Source organism: Tenrec ecaudatus, chromosome 3 (assembly GCF_050624435.1).
Source record: "Tenrec ecaudatus isolate mTenEca1 chromosome 3, mTenEca1.hap1, whole genome shotgun sequence".
In the NCBI taxonomy this organism is placed as follows: Eukaryota; Metazoa; Chordata; class Mammalia; order Afrosoricida; family Tenrecidae; genus Tenrec; species Tenrec ecaudatus.
Window position 1 is genome coordinate 122,807,494 of NC_134532.1, and position 20,900 is coordinate 122,828,393.

Here is a 20,900-nt window from a genome sequence, read left to right on the forward strand (position 1 = left end):
TTGTAATTGGGTACTAAGTTTATTGTTGATAGCAACAGCGGTGTCATCCTTCTGAGAAACTTTTGCATGCTGTACAGGTGAGAGGGAAAATAGAGCAACAAGGAAGGATGGGAAAAGCAGTGTAAGAGTGCAATGAAAGTGTCAGCATAAACTCAGAATGAAAAACACTTGTTCAGCCTGCTCCCTGGAAGGGCCTAGAAGAAATGACGCCCCATGAGCACCCAGGTCTTGATTTTCAAATACCACCTTCCACCAGAAGACACCTGAGGTTCCTTGAAGAAATAGCCAACTCCATGACTGGGCAGAAAAGATCTTGCTGTGCTAAAAATTATGGAAGTGATCAAAGACTGATAGGCATGGGTTAATATGACTTACTGGCTAAATTTAGAATTAGTAGTGCCACAGAAAATTTTAACACAATGTGTGAACTCATAGTGGGGTGTAGAAAAAGGTACTTCTTTGTAGGGGCCAGGTAAGGAAAGTTACAGTCCTATAAAAATCCTCTTTGCAGGTGGCATAATAAATAATTGGTGTAGGCAAGGAATATCAATGAATGCTAAAACCACTGCATAAATATGTTCTCCCAGTATATCCCCCTAAATGAAAGAATTTTTTAAGGTGGAAATTGATCAAATTATCAGCAAGGTGACAAGCTAACAATATGTAACTTTCTGAAAAAGATGCAAGGATTAGGACACAAAACATGCCACCCACATAATCTCCTGCCAAAGTGTAGCACGTCCAGTTTAACCTGAATCCACCATAAGGAAACACGCACACAAATCCAGAAGCTAACTGGTCTCATTTTGCCCCTGTGTCAATTTCATGATTAAAGATGGGGAGAGGAAGTTTCCCTTGAAAGAAAAATGCCATGAGTTTGGCTCCTAAATTAGACGAGTGCATATTATTTTTAAAACCTCCCAAATTGAGAAATGCATATCACCACTGCTTTGTCTCCTAATAAAATATATCCCGCCATGATTTTTTCTCTTCGATCTTATTTTCTGATCGACAGAGAATGAGCCCCCGTGGTTAATTCCACTATCATCATGTAAAATTATCTCCTTAAATATTCAGTATTATCTAGAAAGTTCTAAAAAAAAAAAAGGAGCTGCATCTCAAATGGCTGCTGGCAGACAGCCAAGCACAGCGCTGTGATTACTGTACATGTCAAGTGCTCATGAGTTTGCAAAAAGCTTAGAATTAGCCACCTTTCCCACCACTTCCCTCTGAAAATCCAAACACATAAACCAAGGTTAATGACTGAGTGGTGGAATCATTCAAACGTTTTAATCTCCCTTTACACATTATATTAACATTCATATTGCAAAGCATACCATTCACAGATATTACAGTTTGTTAAAAACATCACACACATACCCCCGAATGTCTGTACCAGACTCGGTCACTTTAATAAATCATTAAAATAATAAGAGTAATGAAAACATTATCGTAATTCTTTTAAAGCAATAAAGGTCTGAGGCACTCTGGGAAAGATGTTCTCTTACAAGTCTGTGTCAGCAGTATCAGATTATTTTACAAGAAAGGCATTAACACCCAGTAATCAAATACATGCTCATGAAAATGAATGCAGTCTGATATGTCTTCATCAGAAACTCTCTTTGGACTGGAACACTGAAAGGAATCTAAGTCCTGGGAAGCTGAAGTCACTTCTAGCGAGGTTCCCAACTACGCAAAGGTGGTCAATGTTTTCTGCACACTGCTGCCTCATCACTGCCAAGAAACAGTCCCAAGTCATTCCTTCCCGCCAGTGTGCAGTGTGCTGTGTGTGGGGGGACAAAAGGGGATTCCTCCTTTCCATTTCTGACGAGCCAGAGGTCTGGAATGGCACTCCATTACACATTACACAATCTTATCCCTGTCCCAGCCAGACACCACTTGGAGTGTGGCAATTTTTGCCACAAATGATATTCGAGGGGGAAAAAAGGATGCTAACTTTTTTCTAAAGTGAATATTGCCACAGTCATTCATAATGCACTCAGTACCCACAATGTAGAGAAAGTCTCATTGACCGAGTGCTTTCTTAAGCACATTTACAAAGGTAAATAATTAGCATGGAAAGGGGTAGGGGCCCACAATTCCCAACTGGGAATTCAATCACTGCAACTGTGGGTCCATTTATGACAGCATCTAGCCCTGTTGGAGCAGAGTCAACACAAAGCCGTCTCATAGTGGTCAGTCATAGCGTCTACGGAATTTAAAATGTATACAGATGTATAAATATTTCCATATAACAATTTTTTTTAATTCCGGAGCAACGTGTTTGCTGAAGTTTTAAGGATTCTCATCTTCAACACTGACCTGGAGAGCTGCTGGCTCTTGTCGGCCAGATGTGGCAGTGAAAATGTAACTAGAAGCAGGCTGAAGTCAAAGTGCTCAAAGGGCAAATGAGGAAATGAGGGCGCAGATGTTATTTAGGGGAAATGGGGCTCTCAAAGGAGCTGAGAAAAGTTTCCTTTATTCTTCTTGGTTTTTCCAGAACCAAGGTAAGTTCTTGAGGATACACATCAAACGCTGTAGTCCTTTCTTAATCTAAGGTCAAAACAAAACAAGTGATAAAAACGTCTGCTTCTTTTCTGTACATTCAATGAAATGTCAAGTACAGATAGAAGGGATTCTTGAGATGTGCCACCTTGGGAGAAGTTAAAATTGGGACATGAAATGAGGCCGCGCACTGTCAAGCCTCCGGGTGAGTATCTCGCAGCCAGTGTCCGTGACCAGCAGGGTGTGCTCGAACTGCGCAGAGCGCTTCCCGTCCCTTGTCACCGCCGTCCAGCCATCCGGCCACGTTTCATCCTGCCACCCACCTTAAACACAAACAAGACAATATCTGAATTCTGTCGCTCAGCTAGTTCTAGATCAATGCTCTAAACAAGGGTTATTTGCCAGTGCTCCCTACATCCTCACATCAGGCAGAAGTCGAGTAGGAAAATTCACTGTCAGGATTACCATTTACACTTCGACCTTCATTGCCTTAGCTAAGGCCTTGCCAACGTCATGGTGGTCTTTAGCGGCAATGAAGTAGTACTGCTGCTTAAATTTCTTCCAAGTGTGCTCATAGATAACATTTTTATTTCCCAAATCTCAAGTCAAGATGGCATTTCCAAATAATGGTCAGGAGTTCTGTTTGGGAACAGCAAGCGATACCCATCCATCCTAGAAGAGCAGCAAGTCTGAGTACATTACTTTTGAGTGCTTTTTCATGGTATCACTCACTGTAGCGTCTAACTAGACCGCAGCAGTGCATCTTGTGAAGGAAGTAAGGTTAGCTTTTATTGTGTTATCACATTATTTCATTCCCAATGTAATTTTAAATGCCAGGCACACAAGCAGATGGTGAGAGCAGATTTATTCTGTAAAACTTTTGGAGACCACAGTGCTGAAGCCAGAGAAGGAAAATGGAGCTCGGGGAGAGCAGGCAAATATGCTGACGCAGAGTGGAGAAAGAGGGAAGGGGGCGGGGGACACACACAAACACAGTGTACAGAAGGTAAGGGGAGGGAAAGGTAACTCTCAAGAGCATCTGAGGCAGAGGGAATGGAAAAGTGAGGATATTCTAGACACCACTGCATTCTATTATAAAATATATATGTGTTTACAGGGATTTTCTTGTCTTCAAATTAGATTGCAAAGAAAATTCAATAAAACCTGCAGTAATCTTCAGATGAAACATTAATACTAAAGGCCTCATTGACTCACAGAGAAATCCCGTAGCACTAACTCGGCAGTGACATAACCTACTTCTGGGATACTAAATCCCAGGATAAAAGGAAAAGGAGGCGGCTTAAAGAAAGTTGTGTATGCTGTTAAAAACCTATGGATTAGTGAACAAGTAGTTTTCCAATGTAGTGAACCCTTTATACAACAGCTTTAAGACATAATGCTCCTGTGATCTCACTATGATATGCTAGAAAGGTTCTTTAACATCAAGTCAAATGTTTTGGCCACTATCATGAGGAAAATCCTCCGTGGGTTTGAAACTTCCTGTTTCCGGGACTGGGATATACACTGAGGTGGCGTAGGGAGAGTTTGATGATTACCTGAACTGGCACCAGAGAAAAGAAGCAATCCAAACTTCTATCTTGTCCCATGAGGATGAAAAACACAACACACTGGCTCCGTAATAAATGTAAGCAGCCCCGGTGATGCAGTTGTTAAAGTGCTCAGCTGCTAGCATAGGGGATGGTTCGAAATCACCAACTACTCAGTGGGACAAACAGGTGGCAGCCTGGTTTTGTGAGCGTTCACGGACCTGGAAACCCCATGGGACAGCTCTACTGTCTTTTAGGATTGCTAGGACAGGAAAGGAGCCAACTCCAAAGCTTGGGCTTTGAGATGACAAATAATGGTGACCTAAGCTAATATAAACCATCTCACTTCATTCTTATAACAACCGTGGGGTAGTGGCTGGATAAGGATTAATTTCCAATTCCAGAAAAGGAAACAAAAGAATTGGGTGGACATGGAGGATCTAAAATGTCCCCAGTGATACCCACTGCCCCAACCCCTTTTCCTGGTATTCATACTCGTAAGTAATTCCGTCTTCCTCTGAGTACAGGCTGGATTTAGGGACTCACTTCTAATGACAGAAACAGGGTAGACAGAGGACAGGATACCATCTCTGGATTAGGGTAGTTAAAAATGTCTTATCCTCTGTCTTGGGTGGACTTTGGCATGGAGCCTCGGTGACACAGCCAGTTAAAACACTCAACTGCTAACTCCAAGGTCAGTAGTCCAAATTTACCAGTTGCTCCATAGGGAAAAAAATATGCTACCTATTCACATAAACACCTACAGTCTGCTCCCATAAAGATTTACAGACTCTGCCCTAAGAGTAGCTATGAATTGAAATCAATTCAAAAACAGTGGGTTTTTTAACTTATATAAAATAATGTACTGCACAGCAAGCAATAACTAATACAGTGCCCAAGTCACATAATTACCAAGTCCTTGATAAGAGATAAGAAGGCATGGTGACATACTGGGTTCCATGTTAGATTGCTAACCACAGGGTCAGCAGTTCAAATCTAAAGATAAATTTTCGCTCCTCATTTGTGGCCAAAGGCAGCACTGCCGCTGTGAATAAAGATTCCATCAGGTGTGGAAAGTGATGCTACAGGTACTAAGAAAACAAAGAGCCATGCCACAGTCCCAGCTGCTCTCATGTCACTCTAGACCAGGGGTCCTCAAACTTTTACACAGGGGGCCAGTTCACTGTCCCTCAGACCCGCTGGAGGGCCGGACTATAGTTTTAAAAAAAAATCTATGAAGAAATTCCTATGCACATCGCACCAATTTTGAAGTAAAAAAATAAATGGGGCAAAAATACCCAGCAGGCCAGATAAATGTCTTCAGAAGGCCGTATGTGGCCCGCGGGCCGTAGTTTGAGGACTCCTGCTCTGGACTATGAGATGGCCTCTCATCCCGTTTATTGCACCCAATCTCTCCCTAAGTTTATCCTCCACATGCAAGGGCTGGGCTTCACTTCAGAAAGTGGTGGATGCTCTTTGTTGCAGTCAGCAAACCCGCTGAGCTACGTGTATCTGTCTGTGCTGACCTTTCTCCACCCGAGTAGCATGATTCATGTCCCACTCTCCTAGCCCTGCAGACCGTGAAAAGGCAGACCTCTGATACATACTCCACAGCACCAGGCAAATGTTAGAAGCTAGCTAGTATACTGCCACACAGATGTGTAAGTAACTTCTGGCCAGTGGTTTAATCTCTTCAAGGATCAGTTTCTACTTCTGTACAATGGGAGTTACCACTCACTTCATAGGATACTGAAAATTAAGTCATACAACAAGGTCTGCCTCAAAGTGAACCCTCAACACATACTTATCCGGTTTTCCGTCTATGCCCCATGCTTTGTTTTAAGAACTTCCACTCAGACTGAATATAGGCTCACAATCATAACAGGGCACTCTGTGATGGGCGGGATCTTCATGAATTCCTAAAGGGTCACTATGAATTGGCCTTGACTTGAGTTGGCGATGAGTTAGGTACTGGGGGTGCTACCAACAGCAGGAGAACATGCAGAAACCATTCCACTCTTGCCAATTCTCACACTTTCCAGGTCTCCCTCGATAATGAGCTACGTCCCAGACGGGTGAGATGAAAGCACAATACAGACACAGCATGTTACAGCCTCTGTGGGCTCCTCACCTTCACAAATCATTGGCTCAATTGTAAATACGTGGCCCGCCTTCATCACTCCAACAGCTTTATTTTCTGGGGAGAAAACAAACAAAAACACACCTCAAAATAGAGCAAACACCAACAGCATGCTGCTGAACAACTCTGACAAACACAGTTACAGAAGTTCTTAAGTTCATTCTTCTCTTAAAGTGCACATTCAACCAGCAAACAGTTCACTGACGGCCACTAGCTTTGGGGAAAATACTGTTTGGGCACATTTTTTCTGCTTCTCTTTTCAGGAAGAACAGGAATCCCCCTGGCTGGATTGCAGATATGGTTATCATTTATGCATGAGCAAAGGGGCCGCCATGTTGTGTCCTCTGACATACTCGACTATCACAACAGCTATCACGAAGCCAAGCAACATGTCACTCCCCACCAGAGCAGGACAGTTTGAAGAACATGTTTCAGATTGATGTTTAAAGCCTTCCGCTTTTTTGTTCTTTGGGGGGAGTACATGCATGTGCGTACACACACAAAGAGGTACAGCACAAAGAAACAAGTATACACGTGATTTTAATACACTTTTGAGAATTGTCATATTTTTCTGAGAGAATTCCTTTTAATTTCAAATCAGAAGCTCCATTTCTCCCTCAAAAGCATTTTCTCACACCTGTGCCAATTTCCTAATAAGAGAAACACTATTAAAATAAAATACAAAGATCTGCTCTGCCTCAGACAAGGGTGGGGGGGATATTCCTTTTTAGAGAATCCCAGATGGATACAAAGAACTAGTTTAAATATCAAATTTTAAAAAGAAAACAAAAAACTTGACAGGGACATCAGCTAAATGGGTGACTGAATTTGCACAGTCTGACCACCAGATGGGGCAAACACATCAGCCCCGAGAGCTGTTAGCTGTTGGAGCTTCATGATGACCTTCTAATCAATAATCAATCGGCCAGTCTGGGGCAAGCTATGAAACCCTGCTGTGTATAACCTAGTTTCGCTCACCACACATTTATATTCCTTCACATCTTTCCTGTGAATAGTTATCATACTACTTTCACTATTTTATGTGTCAAAATACACTGACTGCAGGTTCCAAATCAAATGACATGCAATTTACTACATACACAGAACTGGCCTATATTCCTTTATTGTGGTCAGGAACTAGCCAGTCAGTACCAATTCATGGTGCCCCTACGTCCACCAGGAAGAAAATCTGCCCAGTTCTGTGACCTCCTGCAGTGGTTATGTTTGTGCCCACGGTTCTAGCCAGGGTGTCAATCATCTGTGAGGGCGTTTCTCTTTTTTGCTGACCCTACTATAACGAAGATAGCGTTTTTCTAGAGGGATTGGCCCCTCCTGGTTACAGTTCCAAATTACTTCAGACAAAGTCTCACCCTCCTTGCATCTTGGATGAACTTAACTATGACAGGTTTGCTCATTCTTCTGGCTGTCCAAGACATACTCAATATTCTTCGACAGCACTATAGATCAAATGCATCAATTTTTCGCATGTGTATGAGGCAGTGCTATTTCTGCACTTTAACACTTTAGCGAGGTTTTCTGTAACAGATCTGACCAATGCAAAATGTTTGATTTCTGGACTGCTGCTTCCATGAGTGTTGACTATGGATGCCAAGTAAAATGAAATCCTTGTTTAATATTTTCTATTTTTATCATGAGGTCCATTGGTCCAGTTGTGGGGACTTCTGTTGAACTGTAAGCCATACTAAAGGCTGTAGTCTTTGATCTTTCTTCATCAGTAAGTGCTCTCAGCAAACAAGGTCATGTCGCCTTGTTGTTAATAAGCCCCCTCTAAGCCTGAGGCTGCATCCTTCTTCATACAGCCCAGCTGTGCTCAGCATACAAGCTGGACATGCACCTCTTCTAATTTTAAAGCACTCACTGTCCCCTTGCTTTGTTCCAATGACAGCCTTTTGGTTTAAGTACTGGTTCTGCATGAGCACAAGCAAGTATTCTGAAATTTCCTTTCTTCGCAATGTCATCTTTCCCCTCAGGATGAAAAGGAAATGCCAGGAGTGTCAATGTGGTGTGATGGAAAGAAAAGGGACCCACCTGGAGCTCTAAAGAACACGATAGCCATTGGCCACATGTAGCTAGTGAGCACTCGAGATGTCAGAATTACCATGTACTAAAAGTGTAAAAAATACACTCGGTTTTAAAACATGGAATAGATCTCAATAAACATTACATTCCAAGTTCAAATGCTAATACTCTGGATGTAATGAATTAATAAAAGATATCATTAAATTAAGGTCACTATTTTTTAATCTTCCAAATGTGACTGGTAAAAATTTGAAATGGTGCATCCATCATACTGTATTTTCATTGGCCAGTGCTGCTACATGCCTATTTCTGCCGCTGATTCATTACTCTGAACAAGTTAAACTCCTACTCTTCTCACGCTTCGGGTTCCAGAGTCTCAACATACCTCACTCAACAAGTATACATTAGGTATGGGAAAACTCAATGTTTACATTTCTTCTTCAAAATGCTTTACATTTCTTTCTTGCTCTCCTGTCTACCTCACAGAAGTATTTTGAACAATTCAAGTAAGTAAAGATAATTTTTTAAAAGTCACAAGCATTCTGCATGTAAGGTCTGTACCAATGACGTATGACTTGCATGAAGCAGGTAATATGCTATCTCCGATCAAGGACTGCTCTTACCAAACAAAAGCCTGCTAGAGCAAATAGGAATACAGATAAACCAACCTGGAGGAGGTGAAAGGAAGTTATACAAAAATTTCCTGGTTCCTCCCTCAGCTGGATTAAGAATACTGAGTTACAAAGCAACGCAGAGTACTCACCTTTCAAAAGAACCCACCATTGGGAGCTACCAAAAGGCATCCTGGTGGTGTAACTGCTAAGCCATCTGGCTGTTGTCTGAACACAGCCAGCATCTCTGAAACAGGAAGACCTGGTATCTTACTGCCTTTAAAGCAACACGGGGCAGGTTTGCTGTAAGTTGACAATCTATTTCATGGCCCAGGAGAATGGATCACAACCTATGTGACTTAAACTGAAGAGCCCTGGCAGCTTAGCGGGTGATTTGTTGGGTTGCTAACCATAAAGCCAGAAGTCCAAATCTACCAGCTGCTCCTCGGGAGAAAGGTCACATTTCTTATATATTGGTAGCACCCACCGTGTTTTGCCAACTTTACCATTGACCCCCTATCCGAAGGTGACCAGACGTCTCGCTTTTGGCAGAAGTCGCGATTTTTAACAATTTTTCCCACACCCCATGGCGTTTTTAAAAAGTCCCGATTTTTGAAAGAATGCACGACAAGCTAGGGTATATGGTTTTCGGCTGCCATGTGGCTATTTCGCCAGGATGAGTTTTATCAATGGTGTCCCGCTTTACCAGTGTTAAAATCTAGTCACCTTACCCTATCCCCTTCTATAAACTATATCCTCTCCAATCATCTCTGTATATATAACTCATATCTAGACCGGAGTTTTGCTGCTTCTGAAAGGGACCTTTTCATTCCCTCCTTGCACACACACCACACTCTCACTTGCACACATACATCCCTTCAACAAAGCTGCTGCTCTAATCAGACCTGCTTCTTCCCCGCTGTGAAGAGGAATGAGCACTCAGGGAATCACAGGAATGACGTCGGCTGCTAGCTTTTACGTGAGCTGTGACGTGACTGGACGTTTCTTTCACGTCACGACTGGTACAGTGTCACGTGGTCTGCCAGTGAATTGCTTCTTGGCCTGTGTCAGATGCTGTGCTCTTCTCAGCTCGCCCAGTTGAGAGAGTCCTCACTCATTTCCCTTTACTAAAGCCTCCTGAGCCCAGCAATACATTGCCTGGGGTGGCTCCTGGACACACGTGCTGAAGCCACAATAACTTAAAGACAGCAGCACTTGAGTGAAAAACAAAGCAGCTGCCTAGCCCCGCAGTGATCAAACAGCTGCCTTGGCTTGTGAGCAAGACAGAAACTTACTTTAGGTTTGAGCCGCTAAACATTGAGGAAGTCTATTTGCTGCAGCTCAGAGCAATGCTCCAGCAAATAAGAAAACAGTAGGTTCTGTTACGCATCTGTTGAATCAGTGGCAAGCAATACCGAACGGACAGTACTTACTGGCATAGTGGGGAACATTGGGGGCTGTATGGAAAAGCTTGTGTATTCCATGTCCACAGTAGCTTCTAACAACTGAAAACCCATTTGCTTGGGCATGTTTCTGGATAATGTTTCCCAATTCTCTGTATCGAACGCCCGGCTTCACTGAAAGTACAAGAGAAGAGTCATGACCAGAGGGAATAATGGCAGACACTTACTAAGCGAATCCTATCCTCACGCCGGGAGCCTTGAAAGGGGCCAAGAGGGCAGAGCTAGCGAGCGGCAATGATGAGCTGCAAACCAGGAGCCCTGCAACAGCTCCTTGGAAGGCAGACAGAGGGTCCTCAGGGGTTCTGGGGCGGTGTCTTTTGTTTTTCTGGAAGCAAAGACTGCCTGGAGCATGGTTCTCTTCCTCTCCTCTCCTGTCCTGAAGCTAAGTGTGCCTCTATTCTAACCTTACAATGACAAGAAGAGAGCAAAGGGCACAAGAAGACGTGGGAATATCGAAAAAGGAACTAACGTGACACGTTCTGAGTTGCAGCCTAGTCAACTCCAGAAAGCACGGCGTAGACCTCCCAGGCCACCTTTATCCTCCTACAAATAGGTCGCAAACAATTCCCAGTTGTTTCCTGGGCGGATGAATCTGGAGAGTTCCTTTTCACTTACAAAGTCCTTGTCCTATTTAGACATTTGTGACTTTTACCATTCCAATACAAACCTGGCTGTCACTGCTCTTCAAGCACTGGACCCAAAGCAGGGTACTCTAGACTCCTGGGGCATCTGGCCATGCTTCTCAAAAACCTCCAGTCTCCGCCTCCCATATCTTATTTCCAACTTCAAGTTCAGGTACAATGTTCTCTCCCATCAAATGTCTTTTGCTAGTTCAAGGAATCACTTAAGTGAAAATTTTTACCTGCTCTTATTCTTGATTTGTACTGGGGCAAGGGAGTGATCTTAAGAAATCAGAAATCATGATGACTTTCTATTTTCCTTTATTCCCATACATGTAACTCCTATCAGTCCTGGTTGATGAGGGGGGAACACAAAAATGTGATCCACTTCGCACAGCCAATTGTAAAGAAAAATCCCTGTTAAACGATAAAGATGAGGGTGGGGACTTGGCCTCAGGGAGCCATGTGCTAATACCTGGAGACGTTTTTGGCTATATGCAGTGTAGAGAGGTCGGTGATGCTGCTACGGGCTACAATGCACCAGGTAGGCCCTTACAACAACACATTATCAGGCCAAAAGTGTCATTAATGCAGAGGTTGAGACAAATTAGTAGAAAATAAGGGCAAGAATGACATGCACAATGGTATTTATAGCACTTTCCAAAAGCCAAACAACTTTTGTTTTTTCCTAGGTATTATGAAAATTTTGGTAGTTTTGTGAAAAGTTTTATTCCTGTATCTTTGTAAAACAGTCTAATTGTCTGATTCATGTACTCACTTCAGAGAGAAGGAAAATGAGATAAACATATTGAACATGAAATCCAAAGAATTATTCTAAAACTGAAATTTCCATAGTGAAGGGAAAATATCATTAAAATTCTGTCATAATTCAAGAGGGCTTCAAAAGGCTTGTGGGAAAATTCCATTATACCAAGAACTTTTTGAAGCTCTGTTGTAAAACCAAGAATATTAATTTTTAAATAATCAAAAATGAATAACAAGAAAAATTTCACCTATAGATACCTGAAATATCACATTTTTATTTTCCATTGCTCCAACTTATTAAGTTAGAAAAATGTATTATCTCCCATTCATGTTAAAGAATGGACTGAAGACAAAAGATAAAACGACATTCATGTTACCACAGATTGCTATATTTGCCTCTGCATTCTGTCGTGTTCAATACTTTTTGGACAATGCATTATGGTTGAGTCTTTTTATGGAAAGATAGATAATGCTATAGTTTCCCACTGAAAAGTTGTACCATAAGCAAAGCAGCCTGGATGAGTTGTTTGAACATCACACAAAGTCAACCAGACAAAAAGTCTACAGAAATACTTTCACCTACACTGAAAAAATGTTATTCCTTACAGTAACAAAGACAAACCTTGTAGATAAGTAGTTACAGAAAATGTGATGACATGAGTATACAGCCATTAAAACAATTAAATAGACTATGTGTGTATATATATGCATGTGTTTAAAAGACAAAATTGACAAATATTATTAATACTATGATGTCATTAAAACCAATTAAACGTGAGTGTGTCTTGTCTAAATGAACTGAAAGAAAAAACCTAAATGTTAACAGTAGATACGAATGGAGAGAAAAAAACCAAAAGAGGCAAATGAAAGACCATTCTTTTATAACATTCACTTTTGTTCTCATTCTTTAAAAGCAAAAATGTAAAACTTGATTATTGGAAAAAACAAAAAAGTAGAAATAAAACAGCACTCAGGAACTATTTATACACTCCTTCCTGTTTGCCAGTCAATAAAAAGGAAGCTCATTCAAAGAAAAGCCAAAGGATGCTAAGGGATCTGGTTCACCTTCATCAAAGCATTGCTAAATCACCCTGAAAACCATTACAACGAAGACCTTATGTTAACTCAGCAGGTCAGCACGAAGCTGGCAGTAAGAAGGCACACTGCAGTGCGGAGTCCCGCAGAGGGCGGCTCCAGTGGGCAGCTGGCATGAAGACTGACCTGCATCGATGGCTTGCATCAGGCACTCATACGTGGTCTGCACTAACTTCCGTGCTCCCTCATCCACATCTCCAACGAAAAATGTCTCATTCAGGTCCCCGTGGTAACCATTGCGATAGAGAGTGATGTCCACTGAAAAAGAATGTGCAAATAATTTTTTCAAATGTCTTTCGTTTCAAAATAAAGCATGGTACTTCCATCATGACATTAGTAAGCAGCTTAATAAAAAACAGAAACTCAAATTAGACACCAATTTATCTATCGTGGTCTAATAGTAAATCTTCGCCTTTTAAATTCTGACATATAATTCACTTTTTTTTAATTTAATCATTTCATTGGGGGCTTGTACAACTCTTGTCACAATCCATACATACACTGTGTCAAGCACATTCGTACATTTGTTGCCATCATCATTCTCAAAACATCTGCTTTCTACTTGAGCTCTTAGTATCAGCTCCTTTTTCCCACTCCCTCATGAATCCTCTGTTAATTTATAAATTATTATTATTTTGTCATATCTTACACTGCCCGACATCTCCCTTCACCCTTTCCTGTTGTCTGTCCCCTAGGGAGGAGGTTATATGTAAATCCTTGTAATCGGGTCCCCCTTTCCACTCCACCATCCCTCCACCCACCCTTCCAGTATTGCCACTCTCACCACTGGTCCTGAAGGGATCATTTGTCTTGGATTCCCGGTGTTTCCAGTTCCTATCTGTACCAGTGTACATCCTCTGGTCTAGCCAGATTTGTAAGGTAGATATAATCTACGTATTATACAGTTCAATGGTTTAATCATATTATAGTTGTACAATCACCACAATCATTTTTAGAATACTTTGTTCTTTCTTGTACTCATTATTATTAGCTCCCCACCAACCTCCCCTGCGATAACCCTAAGAAACTATTAATCCAGTTACTATCTCTATAGATTTACCTATCCTGGATTTCATAGAGAAAAACATGAAAAAAGCCCAGCAACAAAAACAGAGAAGAACCACAATTGAAAAGGAGAAAATATTAAAAAGTAGAACAAATTTAAACTAGGTCAAAAGGGGGAACAACTGATAAGGCGTTCAATTTTAGCCTAACTACCTCTGCATGGACCCGCTTTCAAATGCTCTGTCTGACAGCAAGGCTAGTCACGTGCATGGCTAATGGTCCAGGGGATTCACTGAAGGTTTCTGACAAATGGATTTTAAGGTTTCATTCATAACGTTCTGCAATCTGGATGCGCAGCATTTAAGCTCTAACACCATGCCCTCCTACAGTCTTGGATTTAATTATCTACAATCTTTGGGTCTCCAGGCTGGTGTACTTTTGCCAATGTGGACTTAACCGACGCCTCACTTACATGGCTGCTTGTTTCAAGACAAGCCTTTAAGACCCCAGACATAATTCTTTCTGCTAGCTGGGCACCATGTGATATCTTCACCACACTTCACTATTGCACTCATATCTTCAGTGACCTTTACCTGAGGGTGAACATAGAGTAGGGTCACGTCAAAAGAACTACCGTATATACTCGTGTATAAGCAGAGTTTTTCAGCACAAAAAAAGTGCTGAAAAACTGGGGTTCGGCTTATACATGTGTCAGTGGTACCCCAGCGAGGTGTGACATCTTGCGGATGATTGCCGTTCCTCAGCTGTTCATTCAAAGCCCTGCTGACACTGCAGGGCTATGAATGTTTGTTTACTTACATCTAAACAATCAGAGCCGTCCTATGATGTGGACGGCTCCAATTCCCAGAAGCACCCATAGTGATTCACATACGCTGGCAACTGAACTGGTAAGGATGTATCTGTGGCTACACTCCGTCTCTCCCCTCTGGTCTCTGTGTTAATTCACATCCTGCATTTCCCACCCTAGGCTTATACTCAAGTCAATCAGTTTTTCTGATTTCCCAGGTAATAATTAGGAACCTCAGCTTATACTCGGGCCAGCTTATATTCGAGTACATATGATAATTGTTCTCAGATTCAGGGGCCAGCTTATATTTGTATATACGGTAATTGTTCTCAGATTCAGGGCTACAATTTAGTGTGAGCTCAAAATCCATTTGTATATCTATATTTCTTATATATGGATAAATATATATAGCTCCCAGATTCAGTTCAGAGACATAATTATCATTTTATGTGAACCATCATAAAACACCCCTGAAATTCTTGGCCTCTAATGCAACTAAACTCACTCCACAGAAGAATGACATGGACACAAAGCACAACCTGAATGGTAGGTTTTTATGCTTTTATAGTATTAATTACAGAAAAGATATATCCAGGATATAATGCAAGAACAATAAGCAGAGTTAGCCACATTGGAGAGTCTACTACATCTTGACACGTAAATATAAAACACTGCTTGTCCTGATTTATCTCTAAAGGAGTTTCTTCCACCTATGGAGTGAATACACACACTCTGCTCTGTAGTCTGCAAAACCAAACCGAATCCACTGAACTTTCATTGATTTATAAAAACTTATCCTCTTTTTCCTAATGTTTTAGAATACAAATTAGTAGTATACCAGTACCATACACTGCACATATCAAGAGCACAAATTAAGTTAGCGTTTTAAAAGTGCACATTTCAATCAAACCATGAAGGGGTTTCCTTTTTCCACAAACTTTTGATGCCCCTGGTGCTACTTCAGAGAAGAGGTGCTTCAGCTCCAGGACTACACGTATGTTCACGAAAAACTTTCATTCGGTGCAGGCTTAAAACAACAGGCTTTATGTGAAAAGCTGGGTTGGATAGATCCCTCAAAACCTTTGAAACTTAATAAACAAAGATCCAAACTAAAGTACTAACAATCCTAATAAAAAGTTAAATCTCCACAACCACTTACAGAAACACAAAGTACACAGAATCAATGGCATGTTCAAAAGACCATGATAAAGCAAAGAAAAAGTGAGGGAGAGAGATGGGATTTTCTGCTCCCTTGGAAACCCAGAGCCCTCTGTCCTACAGGGTCCTGACGAGGGTGTGGCAGTGGGTGAGGTTCTTTTCCCCTTTTCTGATCATCCACAGTTAGCTTTGTATCACAGTTGGTCCACCCTCCATCGTCTTTCAACACTTGCACTTGTGCGTCCTGATTTAGTATGTGCGTCCTTGAAGATACTTGATTGCTGTTAGGTGCCATCAATTTGGTTCCAACTAATAGCCACCTTACATTCAACAAAAGGAAACACCGCTTGGTCCTTTGTCATCTTCACAATTGTTCCTATGTTTGAGCTCCTTGTTGCAGCCACTGTGTCAATGTATCTTGTAAAGGGCCTTCCTCTTCTTTGCTGTTCTTTTGACCAAGCATGATGTCACTCTCCAGCAACTGGTCTCGCCTCACAATATGTCCACAGTTCATGAGATGACAAAGTCTTGCCATCCTTGTTTAACAGGAGCTTTCTAGCTGTACTTCTTCCAAGATAGGTATGTGTGTTCTTTTGGCAGTCTATCGTACTTTCACTATTCTTAAACAGCTTCATAATTTGAATGCATCAATTCTTCTGTGGTCTCCCTTATTCAACTTTCACATGCTTAGACTTCTAAAACAATAGGCCAGATCTCTACAGAACACAGCTTGGGACTGTCTACACTTGGCACAGCCCAGGTGGCACTGACTGAGGGCTGGTGACTGAGACTGCTATGTGCTAGGAAGCAGGCATCTTGAATGGAAGCAATATTGAGTCAATAGAATGAAGGGTAGAAAGGTGGGGAAGAGGAGCTGATTCTGACAGCAACAAGGTAGATCTGCCCAGAGGTCTACCTGAAGTGTGGCAATCCCTCTCCCAAACAGCAACTGTCAGTTGCAAGACTAATACAAGCTCCTATAGAAGGCTTCCTACAATGGAGTCAGCAGGTGGGTCACCCAAAAGGACATCCCCTAACAGAAAGGTCACTAGGAAGGAAGGAGTCAGTCAGGGTGCACTATAGCACCGAGGAAACACACAACATTCCTCTAGTTCTTTCATGCTCATCCCTACCCCCACCATGACCCTAGTTCTACCTTACAAATCCGGCTAGACCAGAGCATGTACACTAGTATAAATAAGAGCTCTCCACACATGGAATCCAGGACAGATGAACCCCTACAATAAGGAGAGTAGTGGTAACATGAGGGTAGAAAGACAAACGGGGAACTGAAGTTGGGGGGGGGGGAGCATAAAAAACAGAAACCTGGGTGAAGGGAGACAGCAGATGCTGTAAGACATGAAAATAACAATTTATAATTTATCAAGGGTGTTCTCAAGAGGAAGGGGGTGAGGGAGGGGAAAAAGAGGAGTTGATACTAAGGGCTCAAGTAGAAAGAAAATACTTTAAAAATGATGATGACAACACATGCATAAATGTGATTGATATACTGATGTATGGATTATTATAAGAGCTGTTATTATCCCCCAATAAAATGATTTTTTTTAAAAAGGTGGGTTATCAACGTGGACTCTGTTCTCCCAACCACTAGAGGGCCACTGGGCCTCGGAAACCTGTTTTTAACACAGATCCTTCTAAAGTCCTACAATGTCAAGGGGCCCATGTACAAAAAGAAATGTTTGGAAATTGACTGTAGTGGCAACTGTACATTCTACTTGATGTGAATGATTTATGTATTAAGTCCAAACTAATAAAAAAATCTGTTCAGATATAAGAAGTCCCCAAAGAATCAGACAAGAATTCCAGGGAAAAAGCAGAGGCCAAGAGCCAGACGTGAAAAAAGCTCCCTGGGTGTGTTTTTCTGACTCAAAACATAGTAAACAAAGGAGAAGGAAGTAACAGTCATGGGGAGTGGGCAGCAGGCTTACTGCAGCAGCTGTTAGGACACGGAGCCCACAGGTGGTCAGACCGACGACAGCATTTTCTCTGTTCTACTGAGAAAGGATTAAAGTTGAAACCAAATTATACTAGTGGGAAAAGGCACTATCACAGAGATGAAAGAAACAGTAAGAAAAGGCTGAAGGTTCTGCCCAGGTTAAGAATTTATTTTGCAAAAAGTACTCCAGGCAAAACCATCAAATCCTGTGGGAAACTAAGAAAGTGACTTCATTAGAAAATGTCAATGTCTCAACAAAATATCACAAGTTATGTAAATAACATAGAAGCAATGGCCCATTCAACCAACGAACAGGATAAAGGGAATGAAAATGAGACTAGAGATAACCAAATAAGGGAGGAAGGGAAGAGAGAAGAGAGAACATAGTATAATAATGTTAAACATAACTGAATAGGGAAAAACAGAGAGAGAGATATTACACTAGAAAGGGACAATAAAAACAAGAAGCACATGAAGTAAAACCATCACTTGATCAATTATTTCTTTGCTCACGGGGACAAAAATTGCGATGATATTTTCTTACCATTTACAATATCACCTTCCTGCAAAGGCCGTCTGTCTGGAATTCCATGACAAATAACTTCATTCACTGAGGTACAACAAGACTTTGGAAAATTATAATAATTCAGGGGAGAAGGATAGCAATTTCTTGCAATGCATGCCTATAATACAGTAAAAGGAAAAGAAAAATAATTTAGAATATGCAGGGAAAATATTACTTTTTTGCAATTTTATGACAACCCCATGATTGAGATTTTTATAAATTGATTTAAAGATGTGGACATTTTGCTAGACAGATGCTCTTATAAATAATTTTCACAATATCTTATTGTACTAACGATACTGTATATTACCATAAACTATACAATGTGCCAGATTTATGCATACAAACGTATTAATATTTACAAAGGAAAACAAAATTCACATATTTTTTATTATAAACCAAAAACAAACACTCACTCACTGTGATCAAGTCTATTCCCGCACATAGTGACCCTGTAGGATAAAGAACTGCCCCTGTGGGTTTTCTGCGACTGTAAGGAAGAGTGACTGAAGGTTTGGAATCGTTGACCTTGTGATAGTGGACGAATATGTAACCCACTATGCTACCAAGGCTCTTTATCATATTATTACAGAAACAGAAACATGCTACATATGGAATCTTCTATTTTAGAATTAAAACTTATTATGAAAAAAGTAAAGCAAATATTAGCAAGCTGTTATAGTTTATTGTGCCAGCCTGGCTGATAAACACAAGTAGGATTAACTGAAGGGCAGAGGGATAAATGGCTCGGTGAGCCTCACCTTTTTTGTTCTGTGCCTCAGTTTAAAGGGGTACACTACCTGTGGGATGCCTAGCCTGTGGACTGTGTCGCTGTAAGTTGAGGTCTCTTTAAGCTCACAAGATTGGAATGTTCATCTCTGGAGCAGGGGACCGACAGTTGATGACAGTTGGGGACCTGCCCTGCAGTTTGCTGCCTGGATATATAGAGCCCAGCTCTCTCTACAGAAGGGGACTGGCGACTGGCAGCTCTCAAGCCTAAAAGGACTACTAGTGTCTCACTGCTTTATAATTTAACTGTTAATTTCTTGTATTATCTATCTGTATATAATTTAACGGTTGTTTTCTTGAATTATATATCTATCTTTATAAATATATTTATATATATAATTACTAGCAATCTGGTTTGTCTGTCTAGAGAACCCTGTCCAATACACAAGCTTTCAAGGCAATTATAATTTCTTGCATTGAAAGAGCATGCTAAGAACACGTTGTTCTATTAAATTGGCATTCCAGGATTCACACCTTCCCAACACGACTGCTGAAGAACAATGTGTGCATAACCAAATGTGGTGAAGAAAGTTGATGGTGCCCGGATATCAAAAGATACAGCATCTTGGGTCTTAAAGGTTTGAAGATAAACAAATGGCCATCTGGCTGAGAAGCATCAAAGCCCACGTGGAAAACACACACCAGCCTGTCTGACCACGAGGTGCAGAAGGGGTCAGTTATCAGACATCAAAGAACTAAAAAATCATATTGAATGCCCACCTTCCTGATACGATCACTGAAGACAAATGTGCGCATAAGCAAATGTGGTGAAGAAAGCTGATGGTGCCTGGCTATCAAAAAATATAGCTTCTGGGTATATTTTTAAATATAGCGGCCATCTAGCTCAAAAGCAACAAAGCCCACATGGAAGAAGCACACAGCCTGTGTAACCATGAGCTGTCCAAGGGATCAGGTATCAAGCATCAAAGAACAAAAATCTATCATTGTAAATGTGGGTGAGTGCAGAGTGGAGACTCAAAGCCCATCAGTAGGCAACTGGACACCCCCTCACTGAAGGGTTGTGGGGATGAGATGAGCCAGTAAGGGTGCAGGGTAGCAACAATGAAACATATAACTTTCCACTAGTTCTTAAATGCTTCCCCCGCCCCCACTATCATGATCCCAATTCTACCTTACAAATCTGGCTAGACCAGAGGATGTACATAGGTATAGATACCAGCTGGAAACATAGGTAATCCAGGACAAGACTCCTTCAGGACCAGTGGTGAAAGTGGCGATGCCTGGAGGGCGGAAGGGATGTGGGGTAGAAAGGGGGAACCGACTACAAGATTATATGCATGGCCTCCTCCCTGGGGATGGACAGCAGAGAAAGGGCGGGGGAGTCGTCAGACAGTGTAATATATGACAAAATAATAATAATTTGTAAATTATGAAGAGTTCATGAGGAAGGGGGAAGTGGGGAGGGAGGGGGGAAAATGAGCATCTGATATTAAGGGCTCAGGTGGAAGGCAAGTGTTTGAAGAATGATGATGCAACAAATGTACATATGTGCTTAACACAATGGATGTATGGATGGTGATGGGAATAGTACGAGCCCCCAATAAAATCATTTAAAAAATAGAGCATGCTGATATACAAGTTACTATATGTATATATGTACATGTGTGTATATACATATATATATATATATATATATATATATATATAAAAACAAACCTATGTCCTTTGATGAAGAAATGGATGCTAATTAAGAAATGGTAATGTACTTCCAGAGGCACTTTAATCAGTACATTAATGTGATCAACACAGATCAACAAAAGAACCATTTGAAAACGGTGTAATTTTCCGTAACAAATTTGATTCTACTTGGC

At 41.3% G+C, this 20,900-nt stretch overlaps 1 protein-coding gene across 2 annotated transcripts in view; it reads right to left on the reverse strand.

Annotated features, from left to right (window-relative positions):
* Positions 1–1,268: 1,268 nt before the first annotated feature.
* Positions 1,269–20,900, reverse strand: part of METAP1 (methionyl aminopeptidase 1) — a 60,533-nt gene continuing 40,901 nt past the window's right edge. The window contains exons 7-12 of one of the 2 annotated variants that reach the window (XM_075543998.1): positions 18,259–18,397; positions 12,913–13,044; positions 10,277–10,420; positions 6,184–6,249; positions 2,654–2,828; positions 1,269–2,553 (exon numbers count right to left, since the gene is read on the reverse strand). In XM_075543998.1, coding sequence (XP_075400113.1) covers positions 2,665–2,828; positions 6,184–6,249; positions 10,277–10,420; positions 12,913–13,044; positions 18,259–18,397 — 645 coding nt within the window. In that variant the 3' untranslated portion in view covers positions 1,269–2,553; positions 2,654–2,664. Of the gene's footprint in view, positions 2,829–6,183; positions 6,250–10,276; positions 10,421–12,912; positions 13,045–18,258; positions 18,398–20,900 lie in introns of both variants that reach the window. The other variant, XM_075543997.1, reaches the window with a different exon arrangement.